At 42.8% G+C, this 23,648-nt stretch overlaps 1 protein-coding gene across 13 annotated transcripts in view; it reads left to right on the forward strand.

Annotated features, from left to right (window-relative positions):
- Nucleotides 1-23,648, forward strand: part of THRB (thyroid hormone receptor beta) — a 370,782-nt gene that overhangs the window by 334,095 nt on the left and 13,039 nt on the right. For all 13 annotated transcript variants that reach the window (XM_057491371.1, XM_057491372.1, XM_036886123.2 and 10 more), the window contains 4 exons: nucleotides 4,141-4,241; nucleotides 9,374-9,521; nucleotides 12,314-12,519; nucleotides 20,122-20,268. In XM_057491371.1, coding sequence (XP_057347354.1) covers nucleotides 4,141-4,241; nucleotides 9,374-9,521; nucleotides 12,314-12,519; nucleotides 20,122-20,268 — 602 coding nt within the window. The remainder of the gene's footprint in view (nucleotides 1-4,140; nucleotides 4,242-9,373; nucleotides 9,522-12,313; nucleotides 12,520-20,121; nucleotides 20,269-23,648) is intronic.

Genomic DNA, 23,648 nt, shown 5'->3' on the forward strand with positions numbered 1-23,648 from the left:
CCATCTGCACTGACATCCTCTTAGTGTCCACTCCTGGCAACAGAGCCAACATGCCATGTGCACCTTCCTTAGCTGGGCACATGGGCCAGCATGTGACTCCTTTGTTGAGCATGAAAAAGGAAAAAGATGGAGACACGGAGCAAGGACAGCAAGAAATGGTTAAGTTCTCCAGGAGAATTGGTTAGTGTGTGATGGTGTCAAGTGTGTTCAATAGCCTCAGGAGAATCCCCATCTCCCTGTTGATGTGTGGGATGTTACCCCCTGATGGAAGCTATTTAGTGATGCATAATGGACTTCAGCACAATGATTGATGTATGCCTGTAGTGACTGTAGTAGGTGCATAAGATTGCTCCAAGTTAATATTTTAGAGAAAAGACAGAGACAGGTGGGATGTACTGAATGATCGTGTAAGCAACTGCTACCAGTTTAAGTCGATTACTGTAGAAGTTTTGATGGTTTAACTGAAGACATATTTAATCACTTATTCGTCATTCTAGGAGAAGTAAGAGAGCAAAACAAACCACCCACCACACTAGCAGTCAGAAAATGGAAGGAGCTCATTCCACTCACAAATGGAATTATCGTAGGATTCCCGGGTTCACAGAAACCTTAAAGGTGAAACAGTTTGGCCATCTACATAAACTGGAGGTACAGGGAAGAGGAAATATTCAGTATCCTGCTGCCAGCACCAAAAATGGCGGTGAGGCAGGGGGAGAGATGGTGCGGATCTGCATCTTTTCACTCTAGTCAACTTTCTCCAGTGCCCCCAAGGCAGGTCCCACAAGCAACACAGTGGCCAACGGTATCACAACTGGTTCTCACATGTGACCTGCACCCCTTTCCCCCTCTTCTCTGCCATCTGTACTTGATACCAAGAACTCAAAAGTCTTTGCTCAACTCCACGTAACCTCCAGGCATTAGAGATCAAGATTAGCTTTCCTGACAACACTGACTGAGACGTGTGCACCATCTGCCTTTACCAGAAGGACGCCTGTTTTGATAATTGGCTTACTTTGCTGTTTCAAGCTTCCTTTATGTATTTTAAGTCTGTGTTTCAATGCACACACAAGCATATGTGCACACAGTCACACATACTAATGTAAGATGGAGAAACACCCATGCGCCACAGTGGTTATCTCTGTGGTAAAGAATTGATAGGTAAATTTGGTTTTTGCTAATTTGTATTGAGATCTTTAGCCTTCTCAGGCACATGCCTGGGCTTCAAGCTTGCCCATCTGCAGGTTCCAGAAATAACCCTCTTCCCGTATGTTCTTCAATGTCAACTTACAGCCGTGATCTTCAAAAATTGTGATGCCATCCATCAGAGGAAACACAGGCCAGACACTATGGTTTCCACATAAATGATCTGATCCATGCCTTCTAGGCTCACAGATAGTTATAATGCAGATAATAAGGGCTGCCATTGGGGAAGCCCAAGGAATGGGAGCACCCAACCTGGACGGGGGCTGGGGGGTGAGCAGGAAGGCTTCTCAAAGAGTTTCCCCTTTTTTTTTTCCCCCTTTTTTTTTCCCCTTTTTTATTTCCTTCACTTCTTCATTTTTTTAAATAACAGCTTTATTAGACTTATTTCACACACCATAAAATTCACACAAAGTATACAAAACATGTCCATACATGAGAAAATAATTGTTTTTCATACAGTGAGGGGTTTTTGTATATTTCCAGAGTCGTACAACCACCAATGCTAGGCAAGTCCAGAACATCTTCATTACCCTGAAAAGAAGCTTCATACCCTTTAGCACTCACTGCACATTCTCCCCTCCCTGCAGACCTTGGCGCTAATCTAATTTCTGTCTCTGTGAATTTGCCTAGTCTTGACACTTCATATAAAAGGAATCATACAGTATGTGGCCTTTCAGGTCTGGCTTTCTTTCATTTAGCTCAATGTTTTCAAGGTTCATCCATGCTATAGCTTGTAGTAGCCCTTCATTCCTCTTTATGGCTGAATAATATTCCATTGTATGGGTAGATCACATTTGTTTATGCATTCATCATTTGAATCTTATTTTGAATATTATGAGTAATGCTGTTTTGAACATTCTTGTGCACAGTTTTTGTAATGTTCACATGTGTTTAATTCTCTTGGGTATATACCCAGGAGTGGTATTGCTGCATCATCGATAATTATGTTAAACCTTTTGAGGAACTGAAAACTATTTCCCGAAGTACATTTTACATTCCTACCAGCAACATATGAGGGTTGCAATTTCTGCATGTCCTCAACATCATTTGTTACTGTCTTGTCATTTTTATCATAACCACCCAGAGGATGGTCAGTGGTACACCATTACGGTTTGAGTTTGCATTTCCTTCCAATGTTGTTGAGCATCTTTTCATGTCCCTTCTTTCATTTTCACCTTTTTTTTCTCATTGAGAAAGTTCTAGTCAAAACTGGAAATACAGAACTCAGTTGCTTACATATATGCTCCAAAGGAAAAAACCATGTTTTATTTATTTTTATATTCTCAGCACCAAGCATGGTGCTAAGAACGTATAGATGCTAAAATGGTACTTTCTGAATTCATGAATAGATGAATGATTGAATTAAAACACAAATCATTATAGTCCCCCCATTTTATTTTTGCCCAAATCCCTCCCACAAATCTCTTTTTTAAAATGTCTGATGAGTTTTGAAACTCTTTAAGTGAATTCAACAAATGAATCATGGTTTGCATGATGCAAAAGTAAACTAAGAAAAGCTGTGATATTTAAAAAGATAATCATGCACATTACCACATCTCACTTTAAAGTTATTTATCTCCCTCCCAAGAAGGGCACTTTTCTAAAATTATGTCTGAGCAAAGTAATTTCTAAGAAGCTGTGAAAAGGGTTCATTTTCTTCTGTTTTCTTTATGGCTTTTTTCTGAAAAGTAAGCCCTCGGTGACCTAGTTTAATCTATGAAAATGTCATGGTAAAACATACAGTGAACTGTCTGTCATTTTAACATGGCTAATCTTTATTTAAACCAGGAAGAATTTACTAAATCAAAGGATTTTATAAGGGACCATGACCAGGAGAAAGAATGATTTGATTTTCTCAGCCTCTCCCATCTCCACATACCTATCAAGACTTGTTTTGATTTTTTGGTCTTATATAAAGCTATGTGCTTCTTCAATAAACTGTTGATACATGTGAAGCTGAATTTGCCCTTCTGAGTCAGGTTCATGTATTTGAACATTGTCTACAAGGAAGGGAAAGAGTCAAAGATAGGTGGGGAGTAAACTGCTTCTGTTTTTGTTTTAAAACTTCAGTTTCCTGAGTCAAGCAACGTAAACCAATACGCTAATCGTACACTAACAAAGAAAATTAACATAGTCGGGTTTTCTTTTTCTCCTAGTAAGTAGAACCTCTGCTATTTCACACTCTCTAGTGTGTTGGGGCTGTGTATCATAGTATCACAAGTTTACCCAATTAATACTTTTCAGATAGCCTTATTCACTCTATTCAAAGTTAATTGTCAATTTTTCAAAAGAAGACCAGTGTTGCTTACACTGGAGGACCAGCGGTTGGAGATGTGGGTTTAGTCTCTGCGGTTAACTGCTGGTGTGACCTGCAGGAAGGCCAGACCTCCCAAGATCTCATTGGCCTGGTGATCTGCCAAGACCTTCCCAGCTGTAGAGTTCTCGGAATGAATTGCACAGTGCCTTAACTCCAAAGTGGATCAAGGCTTCTAAGACCACCTTCTGAAAAGAGACTGTGTTACCCAGAACCCAGAGCACTCCAGGTGCCTCCAGTCCTGGCCTTTCTGTGTGGTTCACTTGCTCCAGCTGCCTGTTGGTGCTCTGTCCCTACCTGCACAGCAAGGGCAATCACACCTATTTCTAAGGCATTCTGGGCCTAATATTAACTCTCTACAGGTGACATAAGGTACTAGATAAGTACAGGACCCTGAGGAATTGTGTTAAGTCAGGGAAAGACTTCTTTAGATTTTTCTTACCTTCTCTATTTAAACTAAATGATCACAAGATGCAAACCCTAAACCAAAGATGGTAATAAAATGTAAAAAACAAGGCAGCCCTGCCCCCTCCCCACCCCAATGCTCTCCTGCCCTCCTCCTGGCTGTGGTGTGGCTTTGTCTTTACCAGGTTTCCTCATGTTCCTTTTCCCCTCATTCACAGGGTACATCCCCAGCTACTTAGACAAGGACGAGCTGTGCGTAGTGTGTGGGGACAAAGCCACCGGGTATCATTACCGCTGCATCACGTGTGAAGGCTGCAAGGTAACTGCCGCGGGGCCGGTGAGCCTGGAGCCCAGCCCAGCTGCAGACCCCTCCCAGGATCCCACCAACATGCAGCATTAAATTTAAGTTCAGCTCAGAACCAAATTCCAACATTCGTGACCTGTGATCAGCCGGGTGTCCAGTTGTCCTCTTCATTGTCTGGCGTGTTTAAGAGCTGGGTTTATTTATTTATTTGTAAATCAAAAATAACTCAATAAAGTTTTGTGAGTGTAACATCTGATTTCTTAGGCAGGGAGTCAAATAATAGAATGAAAAGAAATTCATAAAATTTTCACTTTGACTTTAGAAATGCATAGATATTTTATAACACATTGTCATCCCAAGGAATAACCCTTTCTCTTCCTGTCTTATCTCCATTGTTTAAGGAAGCGGAGTTCTCTCTACCATAGGGTGTTTGCCAGTGTTAATCTGAGTGGATAAGCTCACTTTTAAGGCTTCCATTTAGGATCTTTGAGGCTACTTAATTCAATTATGTTCTGAAATTATCTAAATGGGCTTTCTGCACAGCAGTTAATAAGTAAATTCTGGTCATCCATTAGCTAATGTTATGCTCTAAAGTCCCAACTTTGAGATACTTGACAGGACTACATCAGTGACCAACAGTCAGCTCACTTCCCAAAAACAAGCCTAAATTTGCCTATTTCCAGTCTTCATCATCAAAATTAAGCTAGGTTTTCTGGTAAATATCTCTTGGTCCAACAACCTTGCCAGAAAAATAAAGTTCACCATAAAAGTAAATAAAGCTTAACCTAGTGGAATACCCAGTAGTCAGCTAATGTCTTATAAATAAGGAAGTATATTAAGTCAGGAACAGACTTCTAATTTTTTTTCTTGTTAAATGTTTATTTACCTTTTATATTTCAAACTAAATATCACAAGATCTAAACCCTAGAGCAAAAATGTATTACAATGTATAAGACAATTCAGTCCTTCTCTTCCATCACCCACCTTATGTTCTCTCCTTCCCCTCCTCCAACTAGCCCCTTTCCTCCTAACCTTTGACCCTAGACCCCCAAAATTAACATGTTATCTCCTTTTCAAACTAAGGTGCCCCAGTTTCCCTAATAGAAGATTTAGCATGCAAATTCCCTACTTTTTGTGCATGAGGTCAGGAGACACTTAGCAGGGGCCTGCTAAAAGTGTTGAGATGATGTATTCCACTGGAAAGAGGTCATTCTTAAGGGTCCCAAGGCCTCACACCTGTAAGACTGCTTTTTAGAATAGAATGGAATGTGCTCTCATTCACTGAGACCCCTTTGGTCTGGAATTTATAACCTTTTAACAAAAAATTGAGCTAAATGTTGCTATTAAAGCTATGAAAATAATGAGCAGAAGGAGTTTAATGGAACTAATTATGAATATGTCCTATTTATTAATTGGGAGACTTGCAGGCTGTCTCTTAAAAAGCACAGTTTTATTGGCTTGATTTGAAAGTAATAAAAGTACATTCCTTTTGATACATTCTCTCATTCCAAAAGCTCAGTGATTCCATTGGGCCTTTTTTCTAAATTAGCCCCAATTCAGAAGGCTTTACCTACCTGATTATGTAACACTGAGATTCTTTCAAATCAGTTGCTAATGGTAAATCTGAATTCTGGGAGAGACTCTAATGAAAATTCCATTTAATATTCAGCTCCCAAAGTGACTCTAAAGACTGAATGTGCTTTACAGACAAGTTAATGCTTATTAGCTCTTGACTTAAACAAAGAGAGAATCAAGCCTATTAACTCATGTCCCTGCCTGGCATATGTCCTCATGATGATCAAGAAACCCATTAGCCTCTTTTCCCAAGATCACAGGATGTTTAGGGCCTGATTCAACAGAGCTCTGCTTAAAAGAAGAAATCATGTAGCAAAAAGCTAGATTTCTCAGCCACTGTGCCCTTATCTCAGATCAGAATCCTGTTTCTAGGATTGTCTCAATCATAAACCCAGAAAGAAGCCTTCCTAGGCTGGTGGTGAAGATCATTTAATGTAAAGACAAACTATCTTAGGAAAAGATAAAGGAGTTTTTCAAATGAAATGTGGTTTTTCACAGTGGCCAAAGATGAAGATGGTTACACTTCCAACTTGTGATTTAAAAAAACATTTCTACCCCATACTTGCAGTGTATACAGGGAGAATCTTTTTTGCCCAATTTTACCTCGAAGACAGTGGAAATCTTCTGGAGATGTTTTGTCTGTTGTGATGGGCTGGTTTTTATGTGTCTTATGCAGAAAGAATGTTTGTACTGCCTCACAATTAACCATTTTTTTTAAAGAAAGACTCAGAACTTTTTAACAGTTGCTCAAATACTGAAAGAGAATGACAGCTCCTTGTTGCACTGATCAGAGCATCAGCTCAGACCACTAAGAAATGGATCCAGTTCTTCTCAAAATACAGAGAACACATCTTATGTTGATTTATAAAAGCAAAACCTCTGCTCACCAACAAATCAACAATGAAATATATGCCCTTACTCTCTGCAACATCTTTTTATCAGCTCAGCTCTAAAAAGATTTTTTTTGTAAGTAGACCATGTTAAATACTTTCTATCCAAGTTCACTTCTAGGAGCTAATTTTTGTCACTTTTTAAAATTAAGGGACCTAGCATCTCTACATTTACTCAAATGCAGTGGCCCCTCATCATGTGTGCAGACATGTTTTATTGTAGCATAGGGGAGGTCACCATCCCCTGAAGTGCCCCAGAAAAGCCATCAGAGATAAGCCACGTAAAAGATGGCACTGTGAGTAGCAGAGACTACTACCTCAAGACTTTTTTTGTAATAAGCCATGTATAAACTTTTTCGTTCAATCCATTTGAAAGTTCACAGAGCAGCCACTTTGGAGGAATGGGAGCTACTCCTGTGTCTGGTAGACCACACCTCATTCTCTCCTTACTGTCCTCTGACTGTTCAGTAAGCTCCCTTCATCCATTATGAGTCAACTTCAGAGTTTAGGGATGGAGGGGGTCTCAGACTTCAGACAGAGGAACGCTCTTCTGGTCCTCATAGTGGCAATCAGCTTCTTGCTGGATGCCCTAGACTAAGGTCTTTCCACCTCTAGGGAAATTCTGCCTCCTCCAGAAGGAAGTGTGCTTCCCAGCCCCTCTCCTCCCTGTGGAAGGAATGGATGGGCAGAGGTTAACAGTAGGGGAGGGAGGTTCACAGGGAAGTGTGTTTTCCTCTCTGGCAGCATGCCCTGACATTCATGCTTTGGCAGGATTTGCCCATCTTGAATACCCAAGAAAATGCTGCCAACATGTCAAAGAGCTGCCCCATGTGTGATTTAGTGAATCTTATAACAGTATATCAACATCATCAAACACTTGGACATGCTACTCAAGTTTTGCAACCATACTTTTGCTTTGTAGCAGTTAATGCAGAGAACATTTGGCGTGAGGGCACATTGCAAAGTGCAGACACATTCCATATCCTTCTGTCCCTTCTACAACCTTATGAAGCAGATACTCAGAATATCTCCCCTGTCTGGATTAAAAAACAAAGCCTAAAACAGGTTAGATCCCTTGCCCCAAATTGCATGGTAAGTACACATTAGAATTTGGCTTGGAACCCAGGAGTTGGACTCAAGTGTTTAAGGATGCAAAACACAAATATGATATGACAGCTTTTCTGTTAAAACTTGAGCAGCAGAAATGATAAGGGACTTGCACACATGCCCCAAAATTCAAGTCCATGAATTTCAGTTATTGCTGTCATTTTTCCATTTTATTCTGCTTTGCCCAATGTAAAATCCTACCTTTGACCTATTCATTATGAGAAAGAGCTGCTGTCTGAATGAGGAATATGCGAATGAAATGTATGCACATAATCAAGGCCAAGAAAAGTTAAAGAAGATCATTAAAATTTGTGCTTAATCTAGGTCAAATGGTACTTCAGTCCCACCATGTAAGTAACAAAGTTAGAGGTCTCCTTTAAGCTTTAGTAGACAAAAACCTTCAAAATTTATTTTGCCTTGTGATTCTACAAAAACAGATAAAATGAAGTGTTGTTTTTTTTTTTGAGGGGTGGGTGGAAGGGGACTATTTATAATTTGTTCATTTAAAACACTTAAATAATACAGTAAAATAAGCTGGATTCAGCTTATATGATATAAACACTTAAGTAAATAAGATTTTGAGTCCAACTCCTGGGTTCCAAACCAAGTTCTAACATGTACTTACCATGCGATTTGGCACAAGTCATTAGGCTTCATTTTTTAATCCAGACAAGGGAGATATTATGAATACCTGCTTCATAAGGTTGTAGAAGGGATAGAAGGATATACAATGTGTCTACACTTTGCAGTGTGCCCTCACGCTAAGTGTTCTCTGCATTATTAACTGCTACAAAGCAAAAGTATGGTTGCCAAGATGAGTAGCATGTCCAGAAAGGCTCTGGTATAACTCACCCATGAGAATGTTATTTAAGTCACCTAAACTATGGTGTCCTCAGAAAGCTTCACGGTGGCACTCTCCCATGCCTATGAAAGGAAGAAATATTGACCTTTCAGGTCTGTGTCTATGGATACTGGAGAAAAAGAGTGCTATGAACCCAGTGTACGCAGCTCTGGGAGAAGTTTGGTAGAGAACCTGGAATCTTTGCTTCCAATATACTATTGTTTCAAGGGCTACCTGAGTTGGTCATGGCCATCTCAAGAGTCAAAAACAAGAATTAAACTAAACCTCTAAAGGCAGTTAGTGCATCCAGATAATTACTGAATGATTAAATTATTAATAAAATATCACAGGTATCCAGCTCTTTTATTCGCCAGTGTGAAGTGTCACAAACTTGTTCATAGCTTAATTTAGTAACGCAATTACGGCACTCGGTGAAATGAAGTAAGACAATTTATATAAAAGTGAACCACTAGATTCTTCCCATTAGCCTCTTTCCCTCAAATAAATGCCTAAAAGATACTGACTGTATAGTCCTATGACATCTCCTTCAGCTCAGATTTAGAACTCTTTAGAATCACTTGGGGCCAAGTGATTGTCCTGTATTTGACTAGGTAGAGCTACAGGCCCATACAGGTCCAACACAACCCATGGCAGTCCTGTGGACACAAAATTCCAGCGTCATTTATTTCTAGAAAATGTGAAATTGTTGTCTTGGATCTTTCTTTTTCATATAGGGCTTTTTCAGAAGAACCATTCAGAAAAATCTCCATCCATCCTATTCCTGTAAATATGAAGGAAAATGTGTCATAGACAAAGTTACACGAAATCAGTGCCAGGAATGTCGCTTTAAAAAATGCATCTATGTTGGCATGGCAACAGATTGTAAGTATTCTTCCTCTGTTTCATATTCAAGGAGTGTTGGTTGGGGAAAGGTTTGGTTCAAGGAGATCACCCAGGCAGAAAAGAAAGCAGGAGTTCGTGTGAAGGGAAGACACCTACCATGCCCACAAACTCCCCACTCACAGCCATCACTGGGTGGTTTCCATTCTACCCCTTTTACCACCTGGATACCCAACTCTCCAGGTATCCAGATAGTGGGTAGGGGAAGAGGTTAAATTATCCCTATTACATTTACAGGACTATTAGCAGCAGTCTGCGATGGAGATTACAAAGGAGAGGCCTGGTCCATTCAGCTCGTAAAGGTGTAATTTTATATACAACATTCATGTGGTGAGAGCCTCATAAACTAGTCCTAATATTTTTCCAAAAGCAGGAATTCCTTTTGTGGATGTTTTCGGAGACTGGGTATTGGCAGAACACATTGTGTTCTGAAATTTCTAAAGAATGTGAAGTTGAGCGCTATTGCATGAGTCACCCTGCAGTTGGTTGTTTGTTATATTTTTAGACATAAAAATATTCCAAGCTGAAGTCTTCCTACCCCGTGTTCAGCAAACCAGCACTTGGTGGTGAGATTAGCCACTGGGTCTCTGCTCCCCACCCTGGTGTGAAGGGTTTATACCCATCACTTGAATTAATCCACCAGTAAAATAATAAGCATGTCATTCAGAACATGGCTTCCCTTTTGCCAGGAAGCAAGGTTAATGATTTCTACTGGCATAAATTTTTTGCACACCAGTGAAGGACTCCAACTTTAGTTTAAAAAAAGAAGTAAAAGAAAGAAAAGAAAAAAGAATGCAATGAGGATTTTTCCTCAAGAAGGAAGAAATAGTCACGACTTGACATATATGTGACAAACAGTAATCTCTCAGGTAGAATTAAAAAATCTGTGAAATGTCCTGGTTTGTCCATTGAAGACAGAATGGGGAATCTTAAGAAAGGAGCAGGGTTTGTTAGAGCATTAGGCTGGGAATCCGAGGTTAATCCCCACCTCTGGCTAAGTGTGTTCTTGGTCTTTGTCTCTTAAAGGCATTTAGCTGTCTCCAGCCATACGCCTGGTAAGGACGTGTGAAAATCATTGACCTGCATGCAAACACTTAGATGTGTCAGATAATGAATTCTTCTTACTGAGTACCCATTCCATTGTTTCACTGAGAAGTTAAAGGTGAGGTTAAAAAACTCAGTGTTAATCTAGACTGGCTAGCAATTCTGAGTGTGCCGTACTTGCTTGTGAAGCATTGTAAGAGGCTTTATAATCAGAAGAACTGGTGAGTCCCAGATCTACCACATCTTGGCTGTGTGACTCTCAGACATAACCTCACATTCCCCTTCTGTGAAATTACCGTGGACCTGGCAGGTTGTTTTCAGGATTAAATTAGATAACACACTCCAAATGCCCCAATCCCCAGCACAGTGGAAGCATTTGGGAGACAGAGCTATGAGTATAGCCCCATTCCTCTTTTCCCTTTAATAAGTCAACCAATGTGGGTTCATTCATATTTCCCACATGTGTAAATGCACAAGTGACTTTTATGATCCAATCAAATCTAGGTGATCTGGGGTTTCAATATTCTGTTTGCAGATTAGCTGAACATCGTTGGTTCTCATCCTCCCGCTGTTCGCTTTTTCTCTTTTCCTGCCAGGTCACACCTTCAAGAAATGGCCCCAGGACAACGATGTTGTAGGACTGGGGTCAGGAATCCTGGGTCTTGCCTTGAACTTGCTGTGTGACTTTAGGCAAGCATGATCTGTCTGGATTAACTTCCTCCTCTGTGAAAAGAGGAAGTCAGACTAAATAATAATCGAAGGCTCTTTCCAGTTCTTAAAATACTGACTCTGTAGCTTAAAACCTGCACCTTTCTTTTCCACCAATAGTTACTAAGAGTCCAGCGAAGTGGTTTTGTTTTGGAAAATAACCACAGCAGTATAGTTTCTTGTTACCTGCTCTTTTTATTTTCCTTTTACATAAATGATAAAAGCCATGGCTATATTTATTGAGTACTTGTAGTACAATATCTCATTGAATAGCCTGTGAAGTGGGTATGATTGATTCCATTTTATACAGGAAGAAATGAAAGCTCAGAGAGCCTAAGTGACTTGCCAGAGGTCACACAGCTAGAATGTGGTGGTATCAGAATTCAAACCCAGGCCATTCCAGATTCCAAAGCCCGGGCTCTTGAACCCCCATTGTGGTGGTAGAGAGTAATACACCCCAAGCTCTCCTAAGGCCTGACACAGGCCCATCCACATTCCAATGAGCCCCGCAGAGAGCTAATGAAGAGTTGAGCCCTTTTTCCTCTAAGCAAGGGGTCATTAGCCTATTGTTCACTGCTCCAGAACTTTTCTCCAACCTGAAGTTCTTACTAAGAGCCATTTGCGGGGAGAGGGGAGGAACAGAAACCCTGAGAGTGAATTCAGATGACCCTAGACCGCCTCCGCTGTGAACCTGTGGGTAGGCGAGGGTGTACCTCTCTGTGTCATTATTGTTTAGGGCCACCTTCTGTGGAGGTGGTCTGCTCAGTGTCCAACTCCCCCAGAGCTTTGTTTTAAAAACTAGCAAGGCATTGGGAGTTTGAAGCGAAGGCTTACATTGGACAATGGCTGGTTAGCAACAACTTGCTGCCAAAGGGAGGAAATGCCCCTGTGTGACCCACTGTGCAGGACCCACTGGGCCATCTGTGCATCAGTGGTCCCCACCTGAGCCTCCCAGACATGCCAGCTGCCACGTGTCCAGTGGGAGGGCCTCTCTGTTTCATCTCTCTGTCCCCCTCTCCCAGTGGTACTGGATGACAGCAAGCGGCTGGCGAAGAGGAAGTTGATCGAGGAGAACCGGGAGAAGAGGCGGCGAGAGGAGCTGCAGAAATCCATTGGGCACAAGCCTGAGCCCACGGATGAGGAGTGGGAGCTCATCAAAACTGTCACCGAAGCCCACGTGGCCACCAACGCCCAAGGCAGCCACTGGAAGCAGAAACGGAAATTCCTGGTAAGGCTCACCAGCGCGGCAGAGTATTGGCTGCATGCCCAGCATTTTTTACTTCAACTCATTTAGTCCCCGCGCCCCTGGGAGGCCCGTGTGTTTGCCCCTGTTTTGTTGCAGCTCCAAGAAGTCAGGTAACTTGCAGAGCCAAGATTTGTATGTACATGTGTCTGAGGGCAAAAGTCACTCCTGCCATCTACAGTTTATGAGTTACTGAATTCTAAAGCAGTTTATTAGGCCACATTCGATTTTGGTGTTGGGAATGTCAGCCCTGAATCAACTAATTAGTAAAATTCTCTACCTGCCAGTTTTCCCTTTCTATACCTATTTCTCCCTTCAGATGTCCATTTGTATACATACTTAGGCCCCTAAACTTACTCCAAAAATCAACTTTAGAATAATTCCTAGAATGAAGTATCCCATATCTCAAATGTATTTTTATATCATCAATAAAAGTCAATATGTTTAACTTAAAATAGGTTACCTTGAGTCCAAGAAGACAATGGGAATGGAGGGTAAGGATGGGGGGAATAGGAACTAGAGAAAAGAGACCTTTCCAGACCCTCAGATTATCGATTTTTGATGTTTTTATAAAACTAGTCCTGCCCATTTGCTTCTCCTTGGACCTCACAATGCTTTGGGGTAGGTCAGAATTATGATCCCCATTTTACAGACACACTAACCAAGCCTCAAGTGACTTGCCCAAGATCACACTACCAGGAAGTGGCTGAACCAGGCCCAGAAGGTAACTCAGCTTTTCTGGTTCAAGTCCAAGCTCTCCACCCATCTCACCAGATGGGCCACTACCACCCCCAACCACCAGCTGGTATTTGACCATGTCAGACACTGACCCTGCCCTCAGCTTATGACATAAACCTTTATAAGCACCTCACTGAACCCCAGCTTAAGACATTCCGAGGGTCTCTTCACATTTCCAGGGTTCATTAGAGAGCTTCCCCTCCTAAACAAAAGGTATAGTGGTATAATTGTCCTTGTTCTGCAGCGCCATATCAAAATGGGGTCGCAGGTTAGTTTTTTCATGAAAACAGTATAATAACAACCTCAAAGGAAATTTGGGGGATATAATAAAACTTACCCATAATCCAACTGCCCTTAAACAATTACTTGCATTATCATAATGAATGTGTTCTAACACACTTTTGGTAGTGGCCACTGAAAGTAATGTCAGCAAACACTTAGGTGGCCCTGACCAAGTGCCGGGTACCAGTCTAAGTGCTTTCCACACAGTGACTCCCCAGGCCCTGTAGGTAACATGGTTTATATCCCCATTTTACAGGGGAGGGAACTGAGACAGAGAAGTTAAGGAACCTTACCCAAGCCGCCCAGCTAGTAAGTGGTGATGGATGCCGCCCAGCCCAGCCCCCGTGCTCTGAACCACTACACTGTGCAACTTGGCCACCTGCAAAACCAGGAGGGGCTCCCAGAGATGCAGTGCTTTGGCAGAGGCAGCCGCTCAGTGCCTTCACCTTGCGTCCTCAGCCCCACCCTGCCGAACCTGCCAGGAATCAGAAAACACTAACTCAGGATGCATAGATCAGTTCTAACCCAGTATATTTGAGGCAGAGAAAAATAGAGCCCTGCCTAATGCCAAGCCTACGTCTGTCCTCTCCCCAACTGTGTCAGCCATATATGGACATTGTGGAGGCCACTTTCAGGCCTGCTTCCAGGGTAGAGACCAAGCTGAATCTCAGATAAGGTGATAGATTTGGGGCACGTCCTGGATTTCTTGCATGGAATTTTACATTTCAATTTTCTTTACTCACGAAGGAGGATGGATACTATTCTAACTAAACCAGTGTCAGTGGTCACCAAAGTGCTTCTTTCCACACTGAAAATTCATTTGTTCATTTTTAAAAACATTGATTGAACAGGTACCATGTGCCAGGAAGTGAATAAGTCAGCCATGTTCCAGTGAAGGGAGCAGACAGTAAGAGCGTAAGCAGACAGGACAGATGCAGGTGGTGGTCGGCACAATGAGGGAAATAAATGTCAGGATAGGACGGTGTGATTGTGACCTAGAAGATGCGGAACACTTCTCTAAACAGGGTAGTCAGGAAGGGTCTCTGCAGAGGTGACATTTGAGCTGCATCTGAAAGCAGAGAAACCAACTCTAAAAGTAAAATATAACCTGACCTCTTCAAACCTTTGCTCAGCAAAGATGGCACAACTCTGGTAATTAAAACTAGTGAGGTCTACACCTTTAACTCAAAGGCTCCTGGCTATTTTCATAGTCTGATCACCTGCAGAGAAAACTCATCCTGAGTCCCCATTTGTGTTTTGTCAGGACCATGAGTTCATCCAGGCACAAAAAAATGTCCTCCAGGAAGCTGACATTTGCAAAGCACCAGTTTACCCACCAATCTCCCCTCCCACTGTGGGGCTGACGTGTAAATTGCGTAGATCCTTGATCTCTTCAAGAAATTGTCCCTCTTGGTTCAAATACAAAGAAGTGCCTCTCCAGCCCATTTTCTTCTTAGAGGGATGCTGGGGGAGATCAGAATGCCCCCCTGTCACATCTGGCTCTACAATAAACTTCATTTCTTTCCGCCAATCCCCGTCTGTGCCTGGGATCACCCTGCTCCTCCTCGGAAGGACCATGTCCTGTTCAGCACCATCACTGAAGTGTCCACCACATGAGTGGTTGAAACATGCAGTAGCTTCTCTCCAAGATAGCTGCTGTGAGATTCTTTCCTCCCTGGGTACACAGCCGCTCTCCCCCGTGGAGGGGAGGAGTTGATTCCTGTCTCCCATTGAACTGGGCTGCTCTGTGATTCCTTTAAGCAACGGATTTTGGCAGAGCAACCTCTAAGGCTGATTCACAAGAAGGCTTGCAGTTTGTACTTGGTGATCTTGGAGAGGGACGCCACCTAGCCTCTCTGAGGGAAGGTGCCATGTTAAAGCCCCACTACCCTGAGACCACCAAGCTGTGAGGAAGCCCAAGAAGAGACCACATGGAGAGCCTCCCACCAGTCTAGGCACCAGAAATATGAGTAAAGGAGCCTGCAGCTGCTATGAGCTTCTGCTGCCATTTGATGACAGCTGGATGAGGGGCCCCAGGTGAGAACTAACCACCTGGGCCCCTCAGTCCCCACAACTCTGAAAGACAGTGAAGATGTTTTGTTTTAAGCCACTAACTATTGGGGTAGTTTGTTACACAGCAGTAGATAACCAGAGCAGAACTCAGTAAGTATTTGTTAAATGGAGCATACAATTCCCCCAGCCCATCCTCAGAGATGATATGATCAAGCCCTGTGTCTCAGCTAATTTATATACTTACATATACCCCTTGCAGAAGGGTGATTTCCATTGACTATTTATGATCAGGATAAAAATGTCACTCTTTGAGTGGTGAATTATTCCTGCAAGGACTTAAGAATCCTTCATTAAAGACAGCTTCACTAAATGGCACCTCCTGTGTGTGGCTGATACCCTCTTCTTTGCTTACAGCATTGCTACACATATTAATTCATTTTATGTGATGATGGCCCATCTTGTTCTGAAAAAGAAGTTGAGGAAGCCTCTGAAGTTAATCATAGCATAGTAATATATCGTAAGGGATTTAAAAGTATATGTTGTAAAAAGCCAGAAGCATTCATTTACCTGGAATGGGAAAGTCACTTGCTCTCCAAAAGGAGCTTCATCATTTTTCACCCTAAGACCAGGACTCAAGTTGGAAATAGAGATTGGTCATTTGACTTGGGTTTCAAATTTGTATTTCTGTTTGTGAAAATAAGAGTCTTTGGAGAATAAGGAACTTTTGCAGAAGCCATGCAGGTTTTCATAAATAACTCTAATGCCGTTCTTTAGAACTACTTCTAAAGTATTTAAATGATATAATTTTCTAGTTTTCTCCAATCCACTCAAAATCTATGATGGTACAGAAGTGCCCAGTTTAACCACCAACAATCCATGTGTGGTTGACAATGATGATGAAAAGTAGATGTGGACTGAGATGGGAACAAGGGATATTGGACACCAAGTGAGGGAAACAGTCTCTCTCCACTGAGGGTGGCTCACGTCTGCCCCTTCTGTGGTAGTGAGACATGTGGTTTGGAGTAAACTCCGTGTAGGAACAATATCCTCTGTTGACATTGTATTATTCTGCACCTACAGAAAAAAGTAGTAGTAATAAATGCCCAAATGCCATACAAGTCATACACATTGGCCATCACGTATGTTCAAATGAGGTAGACAACTTTTCAAACTGAGGTCATCTGGAAAGACTCCCAAGGAGAAGATAGAATTTGAGTTGAGTGGGACTTAGAATTGGCAGAGATGAGATGAAAGTGGGGACTTTGGAGAAAGCAAATCAGGAGGGAAGGCAGCCCTGAAATAAAAAAGTGAAAGTCAAGTTGGGGAGGAGACGTGAGGAGAGTGGCCAGCCTGGCTCAGGGGGTCCATTAGGGCCAAGTGCCGGAAAGTCAGAGTGAGAATTGGAAGCACCTATGAGCAAGCTAAGGCAGTTTGATCTGCAGAAGCAAAAAGCAAGTTTTCCCCACAGTCTCTACTCAGGAACTTGCAAGCCAGAGATGTATCATCAGTATTTGAACTTGAACTCATGTGCATCTGTACATAGGTGTGTGTATGAGCATGCCTTTCATTATTGTAAATTGCAAGGCTACCAGCTGTAATAAGATATGTAATAGATTCAAATGATGTCAAATATTTGTCTCTTTATTTTTAACATCTACTGAATATTCTAACAAATGATGTATTGTCCTCATGGATGAAAAATCTTCAGGGAAGTCACAAACAAGTGTGTATTACTGAACCTTAATTTCTCAGACCTGAGGTGTTAACTCAGGTCATTTCATAGACTATGTTGTGTGGTGTGTGTGTGTGTGTTTTCTAATATCCAAGATCCATTATGGAGATAAACCTTAGTGATATAACAGAAGGTTTTTCCTTTGTATAAAGTTGTACTTCTAGCAATTGTATTTTCCATTAAATACCCAAAGGGTTAAAAGTAAATTTTTTTCCAACTCTAATATTTATTTTTCACCAGAAAAGCTTGTGAGGTTGTTGCATTTGGGGATTTTATTTTCATTAAAATTGCTGTAATTCTTTGTATAAATTCCCTCCTTTTTTTCAAACCTTTAGAGGTATCACAGGTGGTGATTCAAAGACCCCATGAGTGCATAAATTGAATAGAAATGTTCAGGTCAGAATTAACCCATTGACATTTCAAAAAAAAAACACTGAATACCATTCAGTATAATCAAACTAGATCTGACAGTGTTCAATGAGAAGATGTTTGGATTCAACCAGGCCAAAACTGCTATTAAAACACTTCCATTATTCTTATTTCTAAAAAATTCACCCTACAGATATATTTGAGTGTGTATATCTATACATGTGGGTGTATAAAACTCCCTGCCTTTTTTAATGTTACCATGTTCCTCTTATCAGTTGATCTTTATAACAGACTTGTAAAATAGACGAGGCAGGTGAGATGAGCCTCATTGTGGTGGGGGTGGGGGTACTATAGAGACCAGCAAGGAGGTCTGAAGGATGCAGGGAGCCGCAGTGCACAAAGGAGGAGCTGATGTACATTTTCTCTTAGCTCAGTCTGGGTGAGACAGAGAGATTGCACATGTGATTTTTCCATCAATTTCATCTGCAGCCCAGCGAGCAAAACAATAGCTCTCCGTGGGCTTGCCATGCCAACAGGTGCCCCAAAACACTGTCATTGATGATGATAACAGGACAGGAACCAGGTTTCTTTCCTATCCACTCACTGCTCTCAAAACAAACAATAACAAAATAAAATAAATCAAAGCACTGACTGGATAATCAAAAAGGTCAGTGCTGCCAGAGTTGGTTATATAATATATTTAAAAATTCTCTGCAGGCTGTAAGCAAGACTCCTACTTCACCCTTGGAGGGCCTGGGCTGCTCCCGTTGACCCTGGTGCCCTGGCAACAAGAGGCAAAGAATCATCCTTTGCTTTTCCTAGTGCTAAAAAGTAGGTGTGAGCAGTTAACAGGGAGAGGTGGTAAGAAAAATGTGAAGTGGATCACCCTGAGGTGGACATGGGTACTGCTAGCCCAGAGGTTCTCAAGGTGCGGCCCCAGCCCAGCAGCACTGAGCCAGGGAGATTGGCTAGTCACGCTCCACCCAGACCTGCCACATCAGAGGCTGGGGTGGCGCCCAGCTGCTGGTGATTCTGATGCACAGTGGAGTCTGGGGATCAGGCCCAGGCTACAGGCTTTCACTGGTGGGGCCCTCACCACGCTGCAGGGGAGGAATGCAGCCCTGCCCAGCTCTCCCATAGTGCCCACCACCCACACTTCCCACTCGGGCACCTTGTCTGTTCTCGTGGCTAGCCTCAGCAGGACGAGTCTCTGGTCACTTTGATCCTACTCACAGCTCCTGGAAGGCTGGCAAGGGGCGTGGCAAAGGTGTCGAATCCTGCCCCGGTGTCCAAAGTGCACAGGCCACACTGGGCTCCAGGTCTGAGGGAGCTGTGGGGCTCCTGGCAGATCACTGTGTGGGGTCTGGGTGAGAGAGATCCCATCCTGACCTCGGGATTGTTCTTCACCTCCCCAAGCCCTCCTTTGCTCATCTGCCCAGAGGATATTGTGAGCAATCTCTGGCATGATGCTCTGGAATTCTGGGGCTGGCTCACATGCAGGCTGCAGGTAAATGGTGGTTATCATCATCACAACTAAGGGCAACGGAGAGGATTGTCTGGCAGGAAGCACCAGTGACAACAGGAGATGCACGAGGGGCTGCATTGTGGCAGCCCCTGAATGCCTGCTTAGGGAGCTAACAGCTCCAGGGACCATCAGAGAACCTAACTAGAGCACAGCCCCCTGTGGCTGATTCTGCACCACTAAGCCTGGGGAGAGGGCAGGAGTCAGCATTTCTATCAAGTCCCCAGGTGACAACCAGCTGTCACACCACCCTTTTTGCAGCAAGGTCGGATGTTCTCGGGCAAGTGAACAGCAGAGAAGTGCCCCAGGGCTGCCGAATACCAGTAAATTCCCCACCCTGCCCAAAAGTTTGCCCTGTGTGCACAGCTCCTTTCCTAGGGGCAGCCTAGAGATCTTCCCTCCACCTGGAGTCTGCAGGGCAGACAGGAACTCCAAGCGGCAGTTGGGCCCAAATCAAGAATAATCTGCAGGGTGTCATTTGCCAGGGTACCCCAGGCTTCTCCCCAGTCACTGCCCACTCTGTACCCACCTCAATACAAAGGTACACAGCAGAATGTGGGATGTGCTGCAGGGGCCACACTAGGGCCCCTTGAATGTATGTCACCTGGCTCAAGTATATAGCCTTTGTGCATTCAGAGTGGAACCCACATTCCTGTGGTTTCTTTCCCCCTCCCTATTTCTCTCCCATGTCTGTCTTTCTGCAGCAGTGGTCCTGTGAACGTTAGCACCAGGGCCCTCTTAAAGCCGTGGCCAAGACATGTACCTTTGCTCAGAGAACTAAATGTGAAATCTGTTCAATCTGTTCACAATCGATGTGAAAAGCAGAAACCGTGCAGTATGTCAGTTGAGAAGAGATGTTCTGCCGCATGAGAACTATGATAAAGATCTCTTCCACCTCTTCATGTAAACCTTTCTTGTTTCCCCTCCTTAGCCAGAAGATATTGGACAAGCACCAATAGTAAATGCCCCAGAAGGTGGAAAGGTTGACTTGGAAGCCTTCAGCCATTTTACAAAAATCATCACACCAGCAATTACCAGAGTGGTGGATTTTGCCAAAAAGTTGCCTATGTTTTGTGAGGTGAGGAAATTGTTTCTCCTTCTGGGTTATTTTCCATTAGAGTTCCATCAATTTCCAGTAATACCTACTATTATTTATAATTGAATATTCATTAGCAGGCACTTAGTCATGTGAAAGGAATGTTAGTACAAAATGAAAATGCACTTTCATTTTACTTCCCACCTCCCCTCGTTAGTCATCATTTATTAACTTGTCCACGTGAGGCCGACTAAGATCGTCTCCATTCACCTGACTCCAGGCGCAGGGAAACAGGATGGCAGCCTTGCATTCCCTCAGCATCCGCGGTGCCCCAGTTACCATGCTCAGCTTTGCCCACATTCAGTTCAGTCCTTGTAACAGATCTGCAGGCAGGATGTTTTTAATTAATCCCATTTTACTGATGGGGAGAATTTACATCAGAGAATGAGCTAACTTTTCCAAACATGGGGCCATGTTTGGTGGTCAGTGTAAGTCTACATTCTTCCCACTATATATCCCAGCCAGATGTGTGTGATTGTTTCTTAATTGTTGAGAATAAGTGACCCTCACAGAGCAAGGATCTTAATATCTCCTTAAACCTATTCTCTTATTATAAACTCACCCTTTCTTTCCCCATCTTCAGGACATCCTGATAAGCTCACCCACCAGACCTTGTAAACTTTCCCTTTGGGACACTTCGTCACTAACTGGAGCAGTCCTACTGTGTGGTAGCTAAGAGCATGGGCCCAGCAGCCTGCTGCATGGGCAAGAATCCTAGGTAGTTATTAAGTGTTTTCAGACCTCGGTTAGCTCATCTTTACCATGGGCATCATGATGGCATCTACCTTTTAAAGCTGTTGTGAGGCTTAAATGGGATAATATGAGCTTGGACAGTGCTTGGACAAAATTCTATAAATTTAAGCTGTTAATAATGTATTGTTTCATCTATTACATTACCATCCTGCCTCCAACCTTCCTTTTTTTAATCAAGTGGGGTTGATTATTTTCTGGAGAATTTTTCCCCTTGAAAACACCATCAGGTAGTTATCCACTGGTCTTCACATTTTCAAGGAAACCCAGAGAAAGACCAAATAGGGCCATAGACTGCTGTGAGCCTCTTACGTAAGTTCCCCAAGTGATAAGTGAATGTCGTCTCACCTCAAAGGAAGCTGAGTTTCTTCTCCTCGAATGGGTCTGTCCTGCCTAATATAAAGACACTCCTTTGTGTCTGAGTTTGCAAGGGGAGCCTAGCTGTAGCCTGGGAAACCTCAGACTCTGAGAGGGATGCTTCCGATTGCCTGTTTCCGAGCCTCCACAGAAGCCATATCAAGAAGGACAGAGCAGTGGGCATCAGGACCCCAAGACCTAGCTGAGAGTGTGCGTCTCCCTCACCCCCCACTTCACTGTGGTGGGGGGCAGGGCAAAGGGTGTGCTGACTGCCACCAGCCACGGGAACCACTCACACCCCAGCTCCCGAGGGCCGGCGAGTGCTGGAGAAGGAATTTTGACTTATATCTGTATCTGGTGTGGAGCTTTCCATGCCTCTGACTATTTTTGTTTGTTTTTTAATTAACACTTGTTAAAGTTTGGGAGGATATGACAAAAAGAATACGTATTCATGGGCAATTTGTACAGTATAATAAAGGTAATGATTTATGGTCACACCATCAAGAGATAGGCTGTTGATACTTTGGAGCCTATTTTAGTCTTTTTTCAAATATATGTGTGTGTGTACAGATACACACACACACATAGATGTGAAATATGGGATATATTAATATAATTTATACTATAATGTACTTTCTACCTATGAAACTACTTTTTTAGCTGTTTATTAAAGGGTAAGGCCCACATATCAGAAGGGTGCCACTCAGTGAATTTTTCACAGACTTAATGCACCCACATAATTAGCACCAAGATAAATACACAGAACATTACCAGCACCCTTTGTACCTAACTGTTTACCCTCAACTGTAGAATATATCATTTAAGGATGCTTTCACTAGATAATTGTTAATGACCACATAGTCTTTTAATGAACAGATCTGCCATAATTTAGGTTATCTGCCTTCACTAAATCTTGAGCTCATTTCCCATTTTTTCATTAATATAAATATTCTGCAGTGAACATTCTGATGCCTATGCCCTCACAACACTATTTCCTAAGAGCAAATCCTAGAAGTGGAATTTAAGGACCAAGGTATGTACATCTTTCAGGGCTTTCAATATGTGCCACCAAATTGGAAGCACTTTGTAAGTGTACACTCCCTCTGTCTCGGGTACTTGTTCCCCTCTCCCTGGGTGTCCTCTTTCTCTTATTCATTGCATTGTTTGTTTTCCTGGGCCTTTCTTGGTCCTCTCTGGGCTGTGTCGCACACCGCCCAGTCCTTGGTGTCTGAAAGGGAACGATTGAATTTGCTATGCCCACAACTCAAGCTAGCCTGTCGGTCATGTGGTCCCCTTTGAATACCCACCCAAAATGTTTCTTTAGAAAATGTAAAGCTCATATAAGCCCACCACGGAGACATATTGCAATAAAGAAAGGAAAGAAGCCATCACCACCACCAGGAGCGAACACACCATGCAGCTCTGTCTGCGGCAGCAGTGAAGGTCCACATGGAATTTTTCAGCCATGGGTTGCAGTGAGCGTCTTTCTTCAAGCTCCCCTCAGAAGTTTAAACCTGCTTCAAAGTCATGATTCTGTCTCTCTTTCAACCCTGATATTTTGTAGTCTCCAAATTGCAGAAGAAAAAAGGGGGAGCTGCTTTCACAGCAGAATGCATATGATTGTGGTGTCTGTGGCCTCCTGAGGACCACTAGCTTTTGGCACTATCCTTGGAACCCCCAAAGAGGGAAATGAACTGTGCAGGCCCCTGAGCTACTGTGGGAGTGGGTGGGAGATCCCAGGTGGTCTCAAGAGCCAGAGGTGTCTTACCAGAGGCAGTTTGATTCATCCGCTGTTCAAATTGTGTTCATGATAAGTTTCTGCTAAGATCCATGCCAAACCACCAAGTAAGGCTGGTGAATACCCAGGGCTTTGCAAATATCTAAAATATTGCTGGCAGAGCTGCCAAAAACACACATAGGAATCATTGGTAGATTGCAGGGCACTGTCATCTTTGCCACTGAACCTGCGTGATGTCCTCGCAAGGAGACAGGAAAAGGTGGTGGGAGGGTCCCTGCATCTCTGCCTGTCACACTCCCGTGGTGCATTTTCACAGGTATTTTGACAGGTGACTAAGATTATTTGCCCACATGTTGAAACAAATCTCACCAGGATCCTACAAACCTCTCTTAAAGGAAAAAGTATATGGCCTAGTTTTTAAACCATTGGTGATCCTTGTCAGATACTTAGCCAACTTTTATTTAAAGTTTAACTTATCAACACTTAAGTTTTAAAAAGAAAACTTCTACAACATGTA

Source organism: Manis pentadactyla, chromosome 14 (genome assembly GCF_030020395.1).
Source record: "Manis pentadactyla isolate mManPen7 chromosome 14, mManPen7.hap1, whole genome shotgun sequence".
Taxonomy (NCBI): domain Eukaryota; kingdom Metazoa; phylum Chordata; class Mammalia; order Pholidota; family Manidae; genus Manis; species Manis pentadactyla.